We start from the raw sequence: 21,146 nt of genomic DNA, 5'->3' as shown, positions 1-21,146 counted from the left end.
TAGCCCAAAGCATCACACAGATGCTGCAGATTTGTTGGCTGCACATCCATGAGATGAATGTCACGTTTCACCACATCCCAAAGGTGCTCAATTGGATTGAGATCTGGTGACATGTTCAAGAAAGTTTGAGATTATCTGAGCTTTGTGACATGATGCATTATCCTGGTGGAAGTAGCCACACTGTTGTCATAAAGCGATGGACATGGTCAACAACAACACTCTGGTAGGCTGTGGTGATTAAACAGCGCTCATTTGGTACTAAGGGGCCCAAAATGTGCCAAGAAAATATCCCTCACACCATTACACCACTAGCAGCCTGGTCCGTGGATGCAAAACAGGATGGATCCATGCTTTCATGTTGTTTACATCCAATTCTGACCCTACCATCTGAATGTTACAGCAGAAATCGAGACTCATCAGACCAGGGAACCATTTTCCTATCTTCTATTGTCCAATTTTGCTAAGCCTGTGCAATTTGTAACCTCAGTATCCTGTTCTTAGCTGACAGGAGCGGCACCCGGTGTGGTTCTGTAGCCCATCTGCTTCAAGATACGACTTTAAAAATATATGGGTTTTTTTATATGAATGTGAGTAAACAATCACACACTTTTCACTTTTCATCTGTATACCATACGGACTATCAAAGCCATGACAGATTACTTGAGGAAAGCTATATTCATTTCATTTGTGCCACCTGCAGAAGCTCATTTGCTGTGCGCGACACCCACATCCACTGCAGCTGTGTAATGCTGTGGTAACCTTTTCTGTTTTCACTATTTTTGTATAGTGCACTTACAGCTAATTTCACAGTTGCATGGATACAGGGGAATCTAATTTGAACAGGTAAATCATTTTCAACTCCCTGATCCACTGTATTTAAGAGTAGGACCGTGAAAAAAGGGCTTGATTTGACTCAAGTCTTGGGGCGTCTGAAATGTTGTTATTATTTATTGAGATTGGGGGGAAATGTGTTTGACTTGATGCCCTAGGCTAAATAACACATTTGCATTAATTATTATAAACATTGCAACTCACTGATTGATTAAAGAATTATTTTTATTTTGTTTTGTCTGCTTATTAGTAGCAAATGGATTTCACAAGTGGAGGATTGAAATACTGTTCCTACCGGAAAAAGATTAAGAAATATTCTGCAACAGCAACCCAAAATATAATAGCTATTACAAGGTATTGTAGACATACAACATCCACCAAGCAACCAAAATAAAGGCCCAAACTAATAAAGAAACAACAACAAAAAACATCAAAAGAAGAAAAATTATATTACCATTTACCGCAGAGAGGACAGATAGAAAGTGAAAGAGTTTCTTGGAGGACTGTTGCACTCTGTGGTTAGCCGAGCACTGCTGTGTTCTGAGTCTTCACACTCATCTACCACAAGAGATTTCAAACAGCTTCTACAGCAGTACAGCTGAAAACAATGAGTACTATACTCAAAGGTTTTCCAACTTTTGATGCCAAGGACCCCCAAATACAATGAGCTCCCTCCTAAGCTAAAATGACAGTAAAAATGTCATTTATAAGATGACTTTTCCGTTACTCCATTCAGTGTCACATGATCCTTCCGAAATCTTTCTAATATGTTCAGTGTTGGGAAGGTTACTTTGGAAATGCAATAGGTTACAGATTTCAAGTCACCCTACTTAAAATGCAATAAGTAGTGTAACTTTTAAATTGCTTTATTAAAGTAATGTAACTGATTACATTTTATTACATTTTGAAATTTCAATGTTTTCAACTGTTAATCATTTTGAAACTGTAAAGCAGGCAGGGTTAACCTTACAGTAGTGCTCAACACTTATTACTGTCAGACTTTCAAAATCCTTCATCACTTGAATGAAGACTGTAATATTTAAATTTTAAAGGAGACATTGGATGCAAAATATCTTCATTTGCATATAAATGTGTCTTAGTAGTGTGTAAACACAACCACCCTACAAACCCTTTTTTTTAATCCCCCAAAAACCTAAACAGTTATCAAGCCAATATGATGTCATATTGCTCAGGCCCCTCCCACAACCTCTGATGTACTGTCCCGTATTAGCATATTTCCACCCTCAGCCAGTTGTACGCAGTCTGTCATTTTGACAGACATTTGCTTAAAAAAAAAAACATCTTTGTACAACATCCAAGAAATAATCTTGCTTCAGTTTTGTCCACTGCCTGACAGTCCTGTGGCAGGCTGATACATATCTTGCTGCTGTTGTGATCATTTTGGGATTTTCCCCTAAAAACTTTTCATTCTTAATTAAAAGACTTAATTTTTCTGCATATGGTAATGCCATAAAATTTGGTTTAATTTGTTGGAATTTGGGGAAATATGCAGCTCTAATGTTGTGAATGGCATAGTAATCACAGTGCAGTAAGAAATGTTCCTCTATTTCCAGCTCTTTCTGCGAGCACAGTGAACACAGTCTCTGTTCTCGTGGCTGCCATCTTTGTCTGTACCATCCTCTCTCTATAGCCAGACAGTGATCACTCAGTCTGTACTTTGTTAGTGTCTTTCCTAATTTGTGATCTTTTACACAGCTCAGGTATTCTGCTGGTTTGTAGTTTCTTTTCAGGTGTAAATACAGCTCCATCTTCTTTTGTATTTTAGTGGCATCTTTCCAATAGGCGATGTAGTTTTGTTTTTGTAACTGTGTAATTTGGTTGGGCTTGATAGTGCTGCGCTGGTTTGGGTGTAGTGTGAGTACCAGCTGTAAAAGTGCACTCTTCTGCAGGCTCTGCTCCTGCCACTGCAGGGCTTCAGCCTGGTAAGAGCTCGGATCACTGTATTTCAGGTGCTGGTGGAATTTCACAGCTCTCTTTTGAATATTAATTAATAGTGGATACTGTCCTAATTCACTAATGTCCTAATTTGGGGACGCTCTGTTAACTTTTCAGATGTTTTTACAAATTTGGGTGTGCATAATTTCAATTTCTTCTTTTTCCCATTTAGAGAAATCTTGGGTTTTTAGAGGTCCCCATATCTCACTGCCATATAGTGCAATTGGTTCGATTATTGCTTTTAGGATTTTTAGCCAGGTTTGAATTGGAATTTCATACTGAATTGTATTTTTGATCATGTAGAAAACTCTCAGTGCCTTTGCTTTCAGTGCATTCCCAGCCAGATTGAAGTTTCCTTTTGAGCTGCTTTTTAGTCCCAGATAGGTGTATTCATGGGTGTGTTGGAGGACCTGGTTTCCTGCTCTGAAAGTGTATTTATTTTCCTTACACCTGGGTCTCTTTTGAAAAATCATTATTTTTGTTTTTGTTAGATTCCTTTTAAGAGCCCATGTTTGACTGAATGTCTCTATGATGTCGAGGAACTGTTGTAGTCCCTCTATTGTTTTTGACAGAATGACTTAATCATCTGCAAAGAGGAGACATTTGATTCCTGATTCAGTTAGGGTTGGGCCGGGGTAGTCGAATTGTTTAATTCTTTGGCTGCCTAATTCATTTATATAAATGTCTCTTTCTCTCTCTCTCCGTGTGTGTGCGAGCGAGTGATGAGTGTTGGTTAGTGTGCATCAATTAAAGCAGCGCATTAATATGGAACGGTGATTAAACTGACCTGGAACTACCTGTGCAGTTAAACGAATTTAATCAACACCTGCCAGCCAATCAGAATCGAGTATCCAGACAGACCATGGAATATATATATATATACCGGTATATATACAGTGCCCTCCAAAAGTATTGGAATCACCCAATAATATATATATATATATATATATATATATATATATATATATATATATATATATATATATATATATATATATATATATTGTGTATGTGTGCGTGTGTATATATATATATATATATATATATAGTATATGTATCAACATCAACAATACAGTTGTGCTGAAGCAAACTAGACGGTGTTCATTTAAACATACGAAAGCCTGATAATAAGTTCAAGCATTGTGGTATCCTCAAACAGAGCAGATTTATTTCCTAAAAAGATTATTTAAAGAAAATGTTTTTGATTGACTCAATACATGAAGTAAATTTAACAGTTACATGTTAATTATCACCTAATTTAATTTTGTGTGTTTCATATTGATTTATGAAGACTGAACAAAACATTCAACTAACTGAATTTCATAGTCAATTGTATTTATAAATGCATTTTCAGGCATACAGTACATGACTGCTTAATCAGGAGCAGAGAGAGACTGTCCAGCTGCAGAAAGGGATGCAAGAGGTGGAGCAGAAGAGCCTGCTCAATGCAATCAAAATGTGGGCGCTTTATCCCTGCCTCTTTCCTTTTTTATTTGCCCCTACATGTATTTTGTCTCCTAATTCCCACCTCTCTGGTTTGACATTTACATTTCCTCTTGCCCACTGGGCTGCTGATGGATGCAAAGTGGCATCTGAAGACACCGGCGGCTCTTCAGCAAAGGCTGCTGAGAGCCGCCCAACTAGAGAGCAGACCGCAGTGCAAGGGACTGAGCCATAGCTTTGAGAAACAGGTGAATGAATACAAACGCATTATTAATAATATCATAATCTAAATAATCTAACTTTGTATGAGGAACAAATTGACATTTAAGTCATTATTCATAGGTAATATTTTCAGCGGTATCTCATTCATGTCTCCTTATTTAAACTTGAAGAGCTGCAGGTATACTTTTGGCGTCATTGACATCGTCCATGTAAAAAAAGAAAAGCACATGGTTTGGAAAGTGTTATTTGATGTTATTGAAAATTTTCACTATGAATATTCTACTTTTTTGAATATTTTCATCATGAGATGAAGGTTGCTAATTTTTTATAGGAAATTTCAAGTTCTAAAATTTGTAGGGGACATCAAGAAACACTGGATGCTATAACACAAAATCTTTTTCCCATTGACATCCCTTCCAAAAATATATGTGAAAAAAAATAATAATTATAAAAAGTTTTTATGTAATATTTTTATTCATCTAGCATAGATTAAATTGAACAACTTTTACACTGTTATATATATTTTTATAAAAAAAATATATGTTCTTTTCAACAGTTAAATCTGGAATCAAATGTATAACAGTTTTCACTAAATATATGTTAAGCAGCACAAGCATTTTTGACTGTAATAATAAAAAAAAATCAAATCAGCATAAGAATGAAGGATCTGAAGGATCATGTGACACCGAAGACTGGAGTAATGATGCTGAAAATTCAGCTTTTTCATCGCAGCAATGAATTATTTTTTCAAATAGAAAACACCTTTTAAATTGTAATTAATTTTCACAGTATTACTGTTTTTACTGTATTTCTAATCATACATATGCAGCCTTGGTGAGCATAAGAGACTTTAAAATATTACCCATCCAAACATTTCAATAATAGTGTATCACTTCTGAAAGTTTGGAATCTTTCACTGTCATTATGTAAAAATTCATCTACAATATTCTTTTGTGTTTCATGGAAAAAAGTTACAACATATGGGTTTGGAACGACATGAAGGTGAGTAAATAATGAGAGCATTTTCATTCACTTAAGCAACATCACTTAACCTCACAGCGGTGCAAACAGATAGAAGAGGCAATGGGTTTATTTACTCACATCAATTGTACCATTAGGCCGCTAGTCTGAAAACATCCTTCATGCTCTTTCCCAAGTACACAATTAGCATTTAATGCCTGTTAGCGGTCCTACACACATGCGCTAACACTAAGAAACTTTACCCTCTGATGAATTGGTACTTGACTGAATAAAATCAATAGCAGCAGGTATATAGCTTTGTGGTCAAATGCATACAATCACCATTGTTTTACACAATTGTGTGGCTTTGCCATCATTCTTTGAGGACAGAATGAGGACAAGTGGTCTGTTTTATCAAGCTATCACTTTGAAAGCTTTCAGCCATGACAAACTGGGCAGCCCATGCCCTAGCAATGACTTCATATGCATAGCATTTTACATACAGCATAAGTCCCTTGAGATATTTTTAAAAAGTCTTTAAAGTGGGGTTTGAGTGATGTGTGCTGTTTTCTCTGGCCCTATTCACTTTCTCCACTATAGCCATAGTTTTCTCTGTTGTCTGCGTAGCATCTTTAGCAGAGTCTTTGATGCTGTCGTCAGTGGAGCATTACGAGTCGACAGCGGCGCTCAGCCGAAACGGTTCAAGGCCATTATGTGACGATCTCCGCAACTCAGAAGAGAAAATAACCAGAGCCAGTCCCACTGAAACATTAAAGTTAGCATTAAAGTTTAAACATTAAAATATATGCTTTAGAACTATGCGTTCATTGTTAGTTTGTTTACCAATGTAGTTAACTCATTTTAACAAATGAAACCTCTTTGTAAAGTGTTACCAATATTTATCTTATCTTATCTTACTAAAAACAGATCTGTGTTTGCATATTGCCATTTCAGCTTTATTTCTCAACCCATCACTATGGTTTTGTAAAAAGATATTGCCAGATACTGTAATCAAGTACTTCACATTCACTTTGACCCGGTCATTCACCAGATGCTGACAGTTTTCCACTTCTTAGCTCCTAACGTTCAAGCCTTCAGTCTTGCCTCATTGGACAGCAGCTCGATATTGAGATTGTAGGCATTCAGTGGTGATCAGCCTGTAAGGAAGGACAGTCTGGACACAGCTGCTGTCCTGCACATGCACTTGTGAAACTCACTTTTATGGGACATTTCACACACTGTATGTAAAATTCTGTTTTCATTCAAAACCAGCATCAAGTGCAATTGGTCAACACTATTCTGGCCAACAACCACTGTCTGATCAGTAAAGACCTGCTCAGAGCATTACAGCAAATGTTTAGATGTAAAAAATTTGGTTCAATAAACATTTTAATTTGAATAAACGGCTGTCAGTGTAAAAGTGTGTGAGTGTGAGTGTGTGTGTGTGTTTTATTATTAAATAATAATAAAAAAATCAAAAGAATAAGCGATAATTTGTGACCCTGGACTACAAAACCAGTCTTAAGTCGCTGGGGTATATTTGTAGCAATAGCCAAAAATACATTGTATGGGTCAAAATGATTGATTTTTCTTTTATGCCAAAAATCATTAGAATATTAAGTAAGCATCATGTTCCATGAAGATATTTTGTAAATTTCCTACTGTTAATATATCAAAACTAAATTTTTGATTAGTAATATGCATTGCTAAGAGCTTCATTTGGACAACTTTAAAGGCCATTTTCTCAACATTTAGATTTTTTTGCACCCTCAGATTCCAGATTTTCAAATAGCTGAATATCTCAGCCAAATATTGTCCTATCTTAACAAACCATACATCAATGGAGAGCTTATTTATTCATCTTTCAGATGATGAATTCATCTCAATTTTAAAAAAATTGACCCTTATGACTGGTTTTGTGGTCCAGGGTCACATTTATAATATAAAATATAAAAAATAAAATTCTCTTATTTACTAATTATTTTGCACTTTATATTTCTGCTTTTATGCAAGCGCCACCTACTGTCAAAGTGAATTGGTATTTTCATTCAGCCTGTCTGCCATTTTTGGGCATAAATAGACAAATCACATGTAAAAATCATCAGAATTCTCATGCTGAACACTCGTGTTGGACTGAACAGGCCTTTAAGTGAAGAAGAAATGTAGACTGTGATCATTAGATATAATACCACAAACCTTGCAAACTTACTACAAATTACACTATACCATAATCTTGGTATATGGTAAAAAAACAAAAAAACAAAAGTGGTAATTTAAAATGCAAGCAAGCAAGCCAGCTCTTCTGACATTTCTCTATTCAATATCCAGTGTATTTTTTGATGGTCTTATTGCGCCTCATTCAACATTCACCTGGCTTTGACCTAGTCTTTACCTCAGCCACCCTGGGGCTGACCTGCACAGCTGATGTAGAGAAAGTCACCTCACCGCACAGACTAACACAGACAAGCTCTCTGTGTCAGTTTGAACCCAGGTCGACAGAGGTCTGTGCACGCTACAATGAGGGCAGAGCTAAATGTGCATCATTCAGGGATTACAGAACATCACTGGAGATGTCATTCCATGCATTTAATGCTGGACTAACCAGATTTACGTCAGTTCTGCTTTGATCTTTTTTCTCTGGAGATCCCCCGAGGTAAAACTATGTTAGCAGAAACTTTCAGGGTCAATAAGAGACCTACAATAGCTTCAGGTGAGTTCTGACGTCCTGCTGGTGTTGAACACCACGTCCAACCGCCCGTCACTGGTGATTTTTGTCATCCCGAGACTGAAAATACCCTTCAGAGGTTCTTGTCTGAACAATGAAGATGGTGCTTTTCTGCCCACCATGAACAGAACCACATGGTTAAAAACATTTAAAGGGGCCTAGAATAATTTATATTTTCATGATCATTTTCAACTCTTTCTCTGACTCTTTCTCCAATTCGTTAATTGAAATTAATTGGTACATTTTTGCTGCTGTGCCTTTAGGACTGATAAGATGCACCACTTTTCAGCACATGTGGATTTGCTGTCTGTCTTTCATTCTATATGCCTGCCTGCCTGCCTGCCTGCCTGCCCGCCCGCCCGTCCGTCCGTCCGTCCATCTACTGTATCTAGCTGTGTCTGTCTGTCTGTCTGTCTATCTGTCAGTCTCTATCTGTTTGTCTGTCTGTCTGTCTGTCCGTCTGTCTAGCTATCTATCTATCTATCTATCTATCTACTGTATCTACCTCTGTCCGTCCGTCCATCCATCCATCCATCCATCCATCTACTGTATCTACCTGTGTCTGTCTGTATGTCTGTCTATCTATCAATCTATCTTTCATGCTGTCTTTCCGTCCGTCCGTCCGTCCGTCTATCTATCTAGTTATATATCTACTGTTTCTACCTGTGTCTGTTGGTTGGTCTGTCTGTCTGTCTGTCTGTCTATCTATCTATCTATCTATCTATCCGTCTGTCTGTCTGACGATCATTTGTTCAGATGCATTCAGTATTCCATTACAGCTTAGTTTTAATGTTCTCTTTGGACTGTGGAGGAAATTTTGAGTTCTGAAAGTTACAAAACATGTTGATTGTTCTCTTTTATTTGAAAAGATCAAGGCAAATTTGATTCCTCACAATATAACCCCTTTTAAGGTACTAAACCCGAGAAGGTCAAGATCCACTGTATAACTTTACATGGAGTTCCTCTCAGGTTGTTCTTTGACATTTCTCCTCCAGAGCTATTTAGCACTCTCCAGGCACACCCCTATCTCAGTGTTCCTTATAACAGTCAATTTCATTCTGTCTCTCAGTGACCATAAATCTCTGATCCAATGCCTTGGGTCATGTAGGGGCATTCTCATTTTCCCTGACCCTTTCTTACCTTCATCTCCTGTCCGTTGCTTCCTTCCTCATTAGGGGCTTTCCATCTGCTGAAACAGGGCTTTGAGATCTCCGCTCTCCTGCCTTCGAAACTTATCTCTCTCTTCTCTATTCCCTGTCGTGATGTTCAATCTCTCTCGTAGTCTAGTGGGGGCCTTCCTCCATCTGTACTATCTCCCTTTTTGCCCTGCTCTCTGCTTTTAATAAGCGTGATCATTCTCTTTCTAGCAGCAGAAAAACCTTGGAGTCATTTAAGAGTTACTCGACACTGGTGGGAGTATGTCATGGTTTGGCAGTGTTCAGCTTGTCATGTAGCGGTTGCATTTCTGTTCCTTTTGTTGTGGTGGCTTGCGTCTTGTTTTCTCTCTCTTTTGGATCTTCAGAGCGCTCATACTCTAGAATTCTTTATGTTTGCTGGGGAGAAAGACGGTGGGGGGGATGTTTTCTGAAGGATGCATGTTGCAAACATTCAAACACACACAAAAAAACATTCTCAGACTTCTTTGGTGTATTTTTGTGCCTGACAAATGATGTCAAAAGTCTGTGCCCGACAGAAGATGTCAAACATCACCAGCAACAAAGATGTCGCTTTTGAAATCTGAAACTCATTTGGGAATCAAAGTAATGCTCCAGGATGAATTGGACAGAGTTTTGTTTACAGTTTCATGTCATGCGACAACTGCATGTAGATGCAACTGATTATGCAAGTTCCCCCAGGAACTTTTGTTTTATTTATATTATTTGATTTTTTCCTGCAACTAATGCAATTGATTTCAATATCAATGAACAAATGTTCTGTTATTAGAGATCAATCAATCTCTAAAGATCATGTTTTTTAAACATGATATCAGACACCAATTTGTTTTAGATATAGAGTCCAACCAATATGAAAAACATAATTTCATTAATTTTTTATATTATGTTTTCGTTACATATTTATATAATTAGCCAAATTATTGTATTGTTCTGCTGCTTTTGCCATAGCAATAATAAATGATGACATTTTAATTCATTTTAATGTTTCTGTATTGTATTTAATCATATAAAAATATTTTTTTATATTGTGAAGGTGTATTTAATTAAGTTTATAATGCTCAGAGTTTCAAGAACAAACGGCTGAGCTCTAAAATACAGCAAATATGATTGTTTATTATTAATTATAGTCATGTATATAACATAATTGAATAAATAATCATTTAAAATATTAATTGCTTTATTATTAAATTATTATTATTGTTGTTTTGATGTTGTTGTTATTGCTATTATTATTATCATCATCAGCATTAGTAATAATAATAATGTATATAACAATAACAGAACAATTTAATTAATAACCATTTAAAATAATATTTGCTTTATTACTGAATTAGTACTAGTAGTAGTAATGACAATAATATTTTAAATGGTGAATAATAATAATAATAATAATATGTGTCACATATTATAAGACAAAACATAACTGAATAAATAACAATTTTATATTTTAAAAATAATATTTGAATTAATAATTAATTTATGGAATTAAAATGAAACATTTGTGATGAGATAACTATTACAGTATACTGTATATAAATATTTAGCAAAAGAGTTACTTTAAATAATAAATCAAACACATTAACTGTGAACCTGTGCATCTGTATATTTATCAGTGTGTGCCAGAGAGTCGAACTGATAAGCTTTAAAGCTTTAAAACTTTCATTTACATAAAACTGCATGATTGCAAGTTTGTGACACATTAAATGCAGATTATAAAATATTAAAATACCTGATAATACGGTTTCTCAGCGTCTTCTCTGTTGTATTCCTTGAATGCTCTTCTTTATACTAGTACCAGTGTCAGTGTTTTAGACTCTATCATACTGAACACTGTGTGTCGCTCAATTTGACAGTGAACTACAGCAGCTTTGACGCAAATTGCCTTTGAAAATTTACTCACAAGTGCTGGAAAGCTATCAGAGGCTTCTGCGCCACATTATTGTCGCCATGCTCAAAAACTTTCATACAATTTGTCGCCTGTCCGGAGCTGGGATATCAGTTTCGGGGTCACGCCGCAACAGTGTGCAGGGTGAAGCGCTTATAGGCTCTGAGTGGGCCTGTGAATAACTAAGAGTCTGATTCGGGATGACACCTCTTAGATGGGGACAAATGGGGGGCTGGGCCCTCCGCTTGCTTTCCCTGACCCTTGACACAACTCCTTTTGTGGTGCTGCAAGGGGTGGGTCACCTGTGTTTTTTCAGAGAGAACCAGATTAAAAGGTTAATGGATTCAGTTCAGTACAACTGCCAATCCTTTACAGTGGGCATACCAGGGTGAGAGCAGATTTGTTCGGCAGGAGAGGACGGTTTTGAAGGTGCCTCTGCTGCCCCCTTTGGGCGGTTAAGTATCATTACAAGCTCAATACCTTAAAATGGAGTTGCACAGAAAAAAAAAAAAGATATCACTCAATAAACAAGTGTGTACTATATTTTTCTGGATTTCCAAAAGCAGAAAAGATTTTCCTTAACACTTCCTGCAGAAGTGCATGACTTAAAAGCTATACCATTTCAACTGTAACAATTGCAAAAATAAAATGTTGTCTATTTTTATTGTTACTACTGTCAGATTTTAATACATTTATGCAGTGTTCTTACATAGTTTAGTGGCTTATGGTTGAGTCCTTGTTAAACCAGGGTTTGTTAAAGTTTTTAAAGAAATGTCTCATTATATTGTGAAATATTATTGCACTTTAAAATAACCTTTTTCTATTTGAATATATTTTAAAAATTATTTTTTTCCTGTAATGCAAAGCTGAATTTTCAGCATCATAGCTCCAGTCTTCAGTGTCACATGATCCTTCAGAAATCATTCTAATATGTTGATTTGATGCTCAAGAAACATTTCTTACTATTAACAGTTGAGCTGCTTAATATTTTTGAGGAGAATGCGATACTTTTTTCAGGATTCTTTGATGAGGATTTATTTGAAGCAGAGTTAGTCTTTACATTTTTTTATCAAATAATTGCATCCTTATTGTATAAAAGTATTAATTACTGTATTTAAAACGACTAGTGTAGATGTGAACTAATCAGAAGGTTTCCATTTTAATAATACATAATAAAGGTAACATGATTTTTAGGATTTGCAGCTGAAGAATAGAATTATGACAGTTTTACCTTACATTCTCTAAAGCATAAAGGGGTGAAGAGAAATCAGAGAGATGATAAATTATTAGTGGAGCTTAGTAAGGCAAGGTTCACTAAGATTGCTCATACCTATTATATTTTCTGCCCAAAGCTTAATGATAAGACATATGGTTTTCACTGGGAAGACAATAAAATGGGCATTAAATCAAATCAATTCAATTCAATCGACACCCATATCTAGAGGATCAGAACATCAAACAGGCCTGAGGATGGGCTCTTTTGACTCTGGGCAGTAAGAAACCGTTCAGAATACCTGCCTAGCAATGCTCTAGAAACCACGCAGCAATAGATTAGCAAGTATTGCAAAAGTTGTCAGATACACTGTTTAGGTGTTTTAAGAACTTTTCTAACAGGCTGTGTGTGCGTGTGTCACTCTGTGTGTGTCTATCTATCTATCTATCTATCTATCTATCTATCTATCTATCTATCTATCTATCTATCTATCTATCTATCTATCTGTCTGTCTGTCTGTCTGTCTGTCTGTCTCTCTGTCTATCTATCTATCTATCTATCTATCTATCTATCTATCTATCTATCTATCTATCTATCTATCTACTGTATCTACCTCTGTCCGTCTGTCTGTCCATCTATCTATCTACCTGTGTGTGTGTGCGTGCATGCGTGCGTGTGCTGTTGTGTTTTTGCATGCGTAACAGTTCTACATCTGAATGCTCCACGAGCCACAGTAGGCGCCTGGACTAAAGAACCCGAGTCAGTGACCAGAAACAATGTTCAGACTGTTTCAGCTTATGTCCTGCAGGCAACCTGTCACCTCAACACACTGCTGAGTGCTGCAAAAAGCCACATTCCACATCTGCATCTTCATTTAAATGCACATAAGTATAATAAGCAAGTATAATCATAATAATAATAATAATTATTATTATTAATAATAATATAATGACCATAATAATGACCATATTATATATATAATAATAATAATTATATTGACCCCTCAAGTACAGTAGATTTATTATTGTTATTATTACTATTAATATTGCAAAAAAATAATAATAATAAATTGATTTTGAAAGAAATGTAATATTCTAATGAATATTCTAATTCTAATGAAGAAACAGACCTTTAATACAATTTAAATAATAATAATAATAATCATCATTGTAATTATATGACATTAAAATATTAATTATGAACAGTTGTTTTATTGCTGATATGTTATTATTAATTTGCTGTCAGACTGGCTGTCCAGTTCAAAGCAGTGGATACTTGGCTTATTTATTTAACGTATGAATTATATTATCTGATATTTTATATTTACAGTAATAAGATATCGTTGCTTTGTAGCTTGCTAAGATTTGCTAGTAGCTTGTAGCTTAGACCTACCTTTTCCAAACTGCAGCTTGACTTTCGATGAAGTACTTTATATCATAAGCTTGACAAGCTTCGGTTTCAAAGTAGCTTCCCGACATTGGTCCATGAGCGTGTGATTGGCAAGATGGGACATTATATCTCGCTTTAACCCAAGAGGATAGTCCTTCACTCTGAGATAAATTGGAGAGCGGTGTCACTGTCGACCATTTTTCTGAGATCCAACCATCTGATTGATGTAACATGTTTTCCTGCCCTGCGAGGATTTTTTTATTTTTTTCAGTCTTGTCATCAGCTGCTTTAATTGAAGTCCAGCATTATTTACAGCTCACCCCGCTGACCCCCGGCAGTCTGCAGAGTCTGTGAAAATGCTTTAAACTGTGGCATATGAATATTGCATACAAGTGGACGTGTTATGATTCACTGTTTCCTTTGTTCTGAGGGTGACATCAACAATAACTGGGTTCTGTTTCATCATCATAAATAAAATATTTGCAGATCTAACGAACAGTAGGCTATGTGTTTGCTGGACTGCATTGCATGGGAGTCAAGTCAAGTCAATATTATTTGAATAGCGCTTTTAACAATGCAAATTGTGTCAAAGCAGCTTTACATCAGCATGATATAAAGCTGGGTGGCTTTATATCAGCTTTACAGTATTTAAACGGGGAAATAGTATGTCGAAATAGTGTCATTCTCCTCTGGCCAGACAAGATCAGTAGTTTAAATCTAGGCTAAAGCAGAGTCAGATTGTGCAAAGGACTCATCTGGTTCCTGTGGTCTTGTCCCGATCGTCGTCTTGGAGACAGGATCTTCACTGGGGATCAGTCTCTGGGGCTCATCTAAGTGTCCTGGCTGTAGAGGTCATCTCTAGGTGCTGATCCACCATCTGATCTGGATACGGACTGGATCCGAGTGGCTGCAGTGACCATTTGATCTGGATAAAGTCTGGATCTTGGTGGCTACGGTGACCACGGAATAAGAAAGAAACAGACTAATATTAGCGTAGATGCCATTCTTCTAACGATGTAACAAGTACATCGGGTGTTTTGGGAAGTGTTCCCGGTTCTGGTTGATCTAATTAATGCAGCCTAACAATCCTTTAACAGATTTGAATTATAGAAATGCAATAGTGTATTATGTGTAAGCCAGGTTAAAGAGATGGGTCTTTAATCTAGATTTAAACTGACAGAGTGTGTCTGCTTCCCGAACAGTGTTAGGTAGATTGTTCCAGAGTTTGGGAGCTAAATAGGAAAACGATCTCTCGCTCGCAGTTGATTTTAATATTCTAGGTATCATCAAATGGCCAGTTTTGAGATTGCAGCAGACGTGAAGGACTATAATGCGATAACAGCTCACTCAAATACTGAGGTACCAAACCATTCAGGGCCTTATAGGTAATTAGCACGATCTTAAAATGTATACAATGTTTAATAGGGAGCCAGTGCAGTGACAGAACCGGGCTAATGTGGTCATACTTCCTAGTTCTAGTAAGAACTCTAGCTGCTGAATTTTGAACCAGCTGGAGTTTGTTTATTAAACATGCAGAGCAACCACCCAATAAAGCATTACAATAATCTAGCCTTGAGGTCATGAACGCATTAATTAATGTTTCTGCATTTGACATTGAGAGCATAGTTCGTAATTAAGATATATTTTTAAGATGGGAAAAATGCAGTTTTACAAATGCTAGAAACATGTTTTTCGAAGGAAAGATTGCTATCAAAAAGTACGCCTAGGTTCCTAACTGATGACAAAGAATTTACAGAGCAGCCATCAAGTATTAGACAGTGATCTAGGTTATTACATGCAAAGGTTGTTGGTCCAATAATTAACTCCTCTGTTTTTTTTTCAGAATTTAGCAGTGAGAAATTGTCATCCAGTTTTTGAAATCAACTATACATTCCATTAGTTTTGCAAATTGGTAAGTTTCATCAGGTCGTGAAGAAATATAGAGTTGGATATCATCAGCATAACAGTGAAAGCCAACACCATGTTTTCTAATGATATCTCCCAAGGGTAACATGTAAAGCGTGAAAAGTAAGGGGCCAAGTACTGAGCCTTGAGGTACTCCATACTGCAGAAGAGCGGCACCACCCCAAGAGGGAGGAAGACCATCTCTTTTCAACAGGTCAGATCTACCCCAAGAGAGAAATGAAACGGAGCGAGAAAAAAAGAAAACAATAATAGGCGCGTATACAAACGCGAATGGAACCGCGAGTGACAAGCTAACCGGCTAACGAATGCTAACGTGCTGCACGCGCGCTGCACTCACGGTTTTAAAAAGTAAACGATCAAATTAGTTAGATTAGTTTGATAGATAATACCAGAAATATGGTGGGAATCAAGTTATACTGTATATTATCACTTTAAACAACAGAGAGTGAAAGTAAGATAGAGATTCAACAGAAAAGCGAAGCTACACGGAGCTACAATCGCAAACCTCTCAGCAGCACGACAGACAGAAGCAATCGATCACAATCGAGAGATATATTCAATGAGAATTTTCTAGAAGGTAAATATGTCAAATCACCAGGAGCATCATATGGAAAGAGTTGACTTCAAAAGTGCTGGGTTTTATGATTATGGTTTACTTCCATGTACTTTAGTGCATTGTTGTAGCTTTCGGTTCACTAAAGGAGTTAAACAAACATTGAATAGTAGGCAGAAAAAAAAAATTATAAATATTTTATTTATTTATTTATATTGGATTGGATGGTTTGGGTGTTTTTTTCTAAATTGGTCGATGTATGGGGGATTATATTTGAGGCCTGTGGCATCAGTAATTAAAAAATAAAAATATGTAATTCTTTTAAATTATTTTTTAATTGTTTATTTTATATCATCATATAGAATATTATGATAATACTATTATTGATTGTTAAATTGTTTGCTTTATTTCATCATCTATTTTAAAGTCTGTTTCTCCATTTAAATGTAATTAATAATTATAATTATTAGCATTTCTAAATACAAAAACAACACTAATAATAATAATAATAATAATGAGTGACTATATACACACACACAGTACTGTAATGCTTTATACTTGTTTTATGCTATAAATCTGATGCTATATAGACATTTTTGATCCCCAAACTTTAACATTAACCACTGTGTAGCAACATAAAATGTCCCAGAATGCTCTAGGTTGTTTGCTCCTGCACAGTGTACTAAAAGTCACTTTAGATAAAAGCATCTGCCAAGTAACCACAATTTTTAATATACCATCATTGAATTTCAGTGATCTGGTCAGTCTTAAAAATATGGAAACTGTCCCCGGTGGCATGTTCAGGAGTGCTATTACTTTTTTGAAAGCGATTTTGTGCAATATCGCCAGTAACAGTCCGTTGCTAGAATTGCAGATTGCCCTTTTGAAGAATTGAATTAAATTAGGAAGAGAAATGACTGCATTTTTGACAATTTGATATTTTTGGACCACCACTGCAAGGTTTCTTTGCAAAGATATTTTTCATTATACTAGCAGATTGAGAAACCAAAAAAAAATAAAAATCACACACATTCTGGGACTGAAGACTGGCAGCTTCCGTGTTAATACTTCTTATGTGGAATCCTCCAGACAAACCTTGAGACTTCACTGAATGGACACATTAAAAAGGGGTTCTGAGTGTTCAAGTATCACACTGAGATCTCACCTCATGAAAAATCGCTTAGATTTTTATGACCCTTTTTTTTGCATTCCTCTATATGTGTATGATTGAGAAGTTAAGAACATCTTATATTTTGTGAGTTATGTTTTTATTTAATGTTTATTTGTTTGTTTATTTATTTACTTACTTTACTTACTTTATTTGAATTTTTTGCATATATTCTTGACAATTAAGCAACTCTAATCACTGTAAGCAATGCATCTCTCCCTGTTTATTTCACTCAGTTGTCTAACATGCCGGAACACAACAGCATGTAAATAAAATTAGCTGTAGATGTGTGATTATCTGAAATTGTGTGGTCATTGGCTTTTCTTGAATTTTTACTCAATATCTATTTTAACATATTTTAAATTCAATTCATTGACATAGTGGTCAAAGGTCTGGGCTGGAAGCCAAAAAGGTTTGAACCACACACCCTTAAGCAAGACACGTGGATAAACGCATCTGCTAAATAATTATTTTGTCAGTCATCAAACTTTAAGGCATGTTGAGTGTACATTTGTAGACATGACCAGTAGATGGGCCTCATGTAAAATCTACACTTAAAAAGTCTGCAAATAGTGTGAAGACACTTCATAAAGACAAAATTGCTGATCTTCCTCCTTGTCTAATATCTATGCAATACTGCTACATTTTTTCTATAGCTACAATTAATCATATTCCCATATCAAGAGGAAAATATAATGGATTTGGAAAATAAATGTGCAAAATAACTTGAAATTGGCTTTTATTACAAAACTGTATAAAATAGATGTTAGGTAACCTCAAGATGTATATCATGTGTTATAAAAAATGGCATGTCAAAGAAACATTGTAATGTGACTCAATCAGTTCTAACACATCATATATAAAATTAAAGGGCCTGGTCAGACAAAAATAGTAAAACACATTTTAAATTTTGACATTATAAAATAAGTTAAATTATAAAACCATTTAAATATAGTCATTTAAATACTGTTTGGAGTAATGATACATTCAGTGCTTCAGTCATACAGCAAGTGAATTCTAATCCAAATGCTTTTGCCGACAATATCTGCGTCCGGCGGTTACTGGCAGTGCTCCGGGTGTTTTCAGGTCTTCTGTGATTTCCCAACAGCTGCATGAGGCCAACACTCAAATCCCAGGATTCTGATTGGCCAGTGCGGGGTCATGTGACAGGACAGAATTCCGCTCACAGTGTAACTAGAGTTTCCAGATCCCCCCTTTTGTCCTCCTGTGCTCTTCTGCACTTTCATTTATGGCTTTAGAAACAGTTGGATATCTTAAATGTGAAAGTGTTGTTGGTGTTCTTCCTGTTGCAAATTAAACAAAGAAAATGCACACATTAATCTAATGCTCAATATATAATATGCATAAACATTATAAGAAAATTACAAAATTGATTCTTATCCTTAGTAAAAAAAATTGTTATTTTTACGTATACCATCATATTAGATTTGTGGCTATTATTAAGTATTAGATCATTATTACTGATTGAAAAATGCAAGTGACGTAATAAAATGTCCGTACTTGTTCCAGCAAGCCTGCAGGTTAATTCCTTGTCTTGTTTCTGGACTCAAGCAGCGCTGGACGACTTCAGTTGAGCTATTCACAGGTTTTAGTGTCAATCTGTAGACATTCAAAAATGTATAAAGATTCAGCCTAGCTTAAAGGATTTCATGCAAACAAAGTTTACATACAGATTTATACCTTAATGTGTATTATATATATAAATTACATTATTACATATAAAATGCTACATATTAAATTTATAGTGACATCCTTAGACTTTGTAAACTGACTGTATATATATATATATATATATATATATATATATATATATATATATATATATATATATATATATATATGTAGCATTTTATTATATGCAGGTTAAGAGATTGACACTTACATGATTTCAACCTTGTCACACTTTGATCTTCGGGGGAAAATAGAGAACTCTTCAATTTCTTCTCTTGCGACACGTTTCTTCAAACTGTTCAAACACCAGCACCTGTCAGGTCCATCAGCTAGGACTGTTAACATAGAAAAGCATAGAAAGATTAATTTAATATGCATGATTCTAACAGAAGATAGTAATTCTACATAAAAAGCTCTCTGCATCATGTGAAAAAAGCATCAAAAAAGCACCAAATTTCTGCAATACCTGACTATAAAAAGCGATATTAAAGTGTCATTAATGTCTTACCTCCACTCAGTTGAATACAAACTACTGCAAGCAGCAGCAGAAGAAGGGATCTGGGTAAAAATGCCATAACTAATTTGCTAGTGTAATAAATTGGTAAGAAAGACAAAAAGATCAGCTCCAGTGGTTTGCTGAGCTTTCAGAGAGAGCAGTAAGTCCTAGTGGAGCTGTAGTGAAAGTGTGAAGAGTGAAGTCTTTCCTCTGTCTTTTATAGGGCACAAACTCCCAGACCCCACAACATTTCCCAGCAATGATGCCTTTTGCTACACTGGAATTTCCACATTTTTGCCTGTCGGAGCAGGGAGGGAGAGAGGGATGGAGTGTAAGTGAGACAAAAGGGGGAAAGAAGGGAAAGTGAGAGAACTAGTGAACAAAATAATTTAAAAGAAATACAGGTTAGAAATAAAAGAAATAAATAGCTGACTTCACATGTTGACTTGAATGTTATATAGTTATTTATGCTGTAATTTTTTATTAATTTATTTATTTTGTTCAAGTCAAAAGAAAAGTTTCTCTTTATACATTTGGTTAAACTCAAAATTGCCTTTATGAAATCTAATCTATTGCAAGCATTTGCACACAAATCTTTTCAAAAGGATTTTTAGATATTGCACACAAACCCAGTCCAAACATTTGGCTCATAGTGTTTCTTAGAGATAAGAAAGTATATTCTCCCTGGATCACTTCTATTGTGTGCATCTCAGTTACCAAAACCAGTAGTGCAATTATGCATATCAGCGTCAGAACATGCAACCACAGCTACTGTCTGACATGTTGAGGCAGATCATCAAGTCTGACAGAAGTCAGTAGTCTGACTAATGCCCTGTTTTCATGGGATTTTGTGTCATTTCCCCATTTTCATTAAATGCAAAATTCACATAGCTCATAGCTCAAAATTCACATAGCTCATAGGGACCCCAAAAGAAGAAAGAAAGTAATATCGGTTTGGAACGACATGAGGGTGAACAAATAAAATGACAGAATACTTTGTTTTTGGCTGGGGGGGTGTAGTATTCATTTGAGAGGAATGAGTTTGATGGCGACGCCCAACAGAGATGGCTGATGTGAGGTTTGAACCTCTATGAGAAAGCGTGATGAGTCAGTTGTTTTGACCTATTTTCACATTTTTGTGGATGAAGTGAGAGACAGAAATGCGGAGAGGAGGCATGTTGTTCTAAATTGCTGTAATTGTCACATAAGACCATATACCACTTTTCAATTGATACAGTTTTTCTCGATTGCTAAAACACTATAACCAGTCTTTTGAATTAAAATTTCAAAACCATAACGCCATTTTTAATAAAGCTCACCCATTTCCCTAAACACTCTTCCCCTGCTTTGACTTATGAGTCAGATTTGGTGAACTGTTACTGCAAAACTACAATTCTCAGATCAGAAATGAAATTCTCAAAACTACTTGTTCAACCTCTGCATTACCTAGTCACTAAATAAAGTCACATCATAAAAAGTTTCTAATTTTTTTTAGAACAAGTTGCGATTGCT

At 35.7% G+C, this 21,146-nt stretch overlaps 1 protein-coding gene across 1 annotated transcript; it reads right to left on the bottom strand.

The window, feature by feature from the left end:
* Positions 1-17,648: 17,648 nt before the first annotated feature.
* LOC306873610 (C-X-C motif chemokine 11-like) lies at positions 17,649-19,910 on the bottom strand. The gene is made up of 4 exons (XM_079423028.1): positions 19,647-19,910; positions 19,350-19,473; positions 18,968-19,066; positions 17,649-18,750 (listed from the first exon to the last, which is right to left on the bottom strand). The coding sequence occupies exons 1-4, from the start codon at positions 19,711-19,713 to the stop codon at positions 18,702-18,704; spliced, it is 339 nt and encodes a 112-aa protein (XP_079279154.1). The 5' UTR covers positions 19,714-19,910; the 3' UTR covers positions 17,649-18,701.
* Between the last annotated feature and the right edge of the window lie 1,236 nt (positions 19,911-21,146).

Source organism: Barbus barbus (genome assembly GCF_936440315.1).
Source record: "Barbus barbus genome assembly, chromosome: 8".
Classification (NCBI taxonomy): domain Eukaryota; kingdom Metazoa; phylum Chordata; class Actinopteri; order Cypriniformes; family Cyprinidae; genus Barbus; species Barbus barbus.
The sequence above is the reverse complement of the archived record's forward strand: the minus strand, read 5'-3'. Positions and strand labels throughout refer to the sequence as shown.

What these genes read in the sequence shown, in the direction of transcription:
- LOC306873610 (XM_079423028.1), bottom strand. Translation starts at nt 19,713, where the DNA reads ATGGCATTTTTACCCAGATCCCTTCTTCTGCTGCTGCTTGCAGTAGTT. An exon ending in TTGTATTCAACTGAGTGGAG is followed by an intron (nt 19,474 to 19,646) that starts GTAAGACATTAA and finishes CTATGTTAACAG; the next exon opens with TCCTAGCTGATGGACCTGAC. An exon ending in TGTGACAAGGTTGAAATCAT is followed by an intron (nt 19,067 to 19,349) that starts GTAAGTGTCAAT and finishes GAATGTCTACAG; the next exon opens with ATTGACACTAAAACCTGTGA.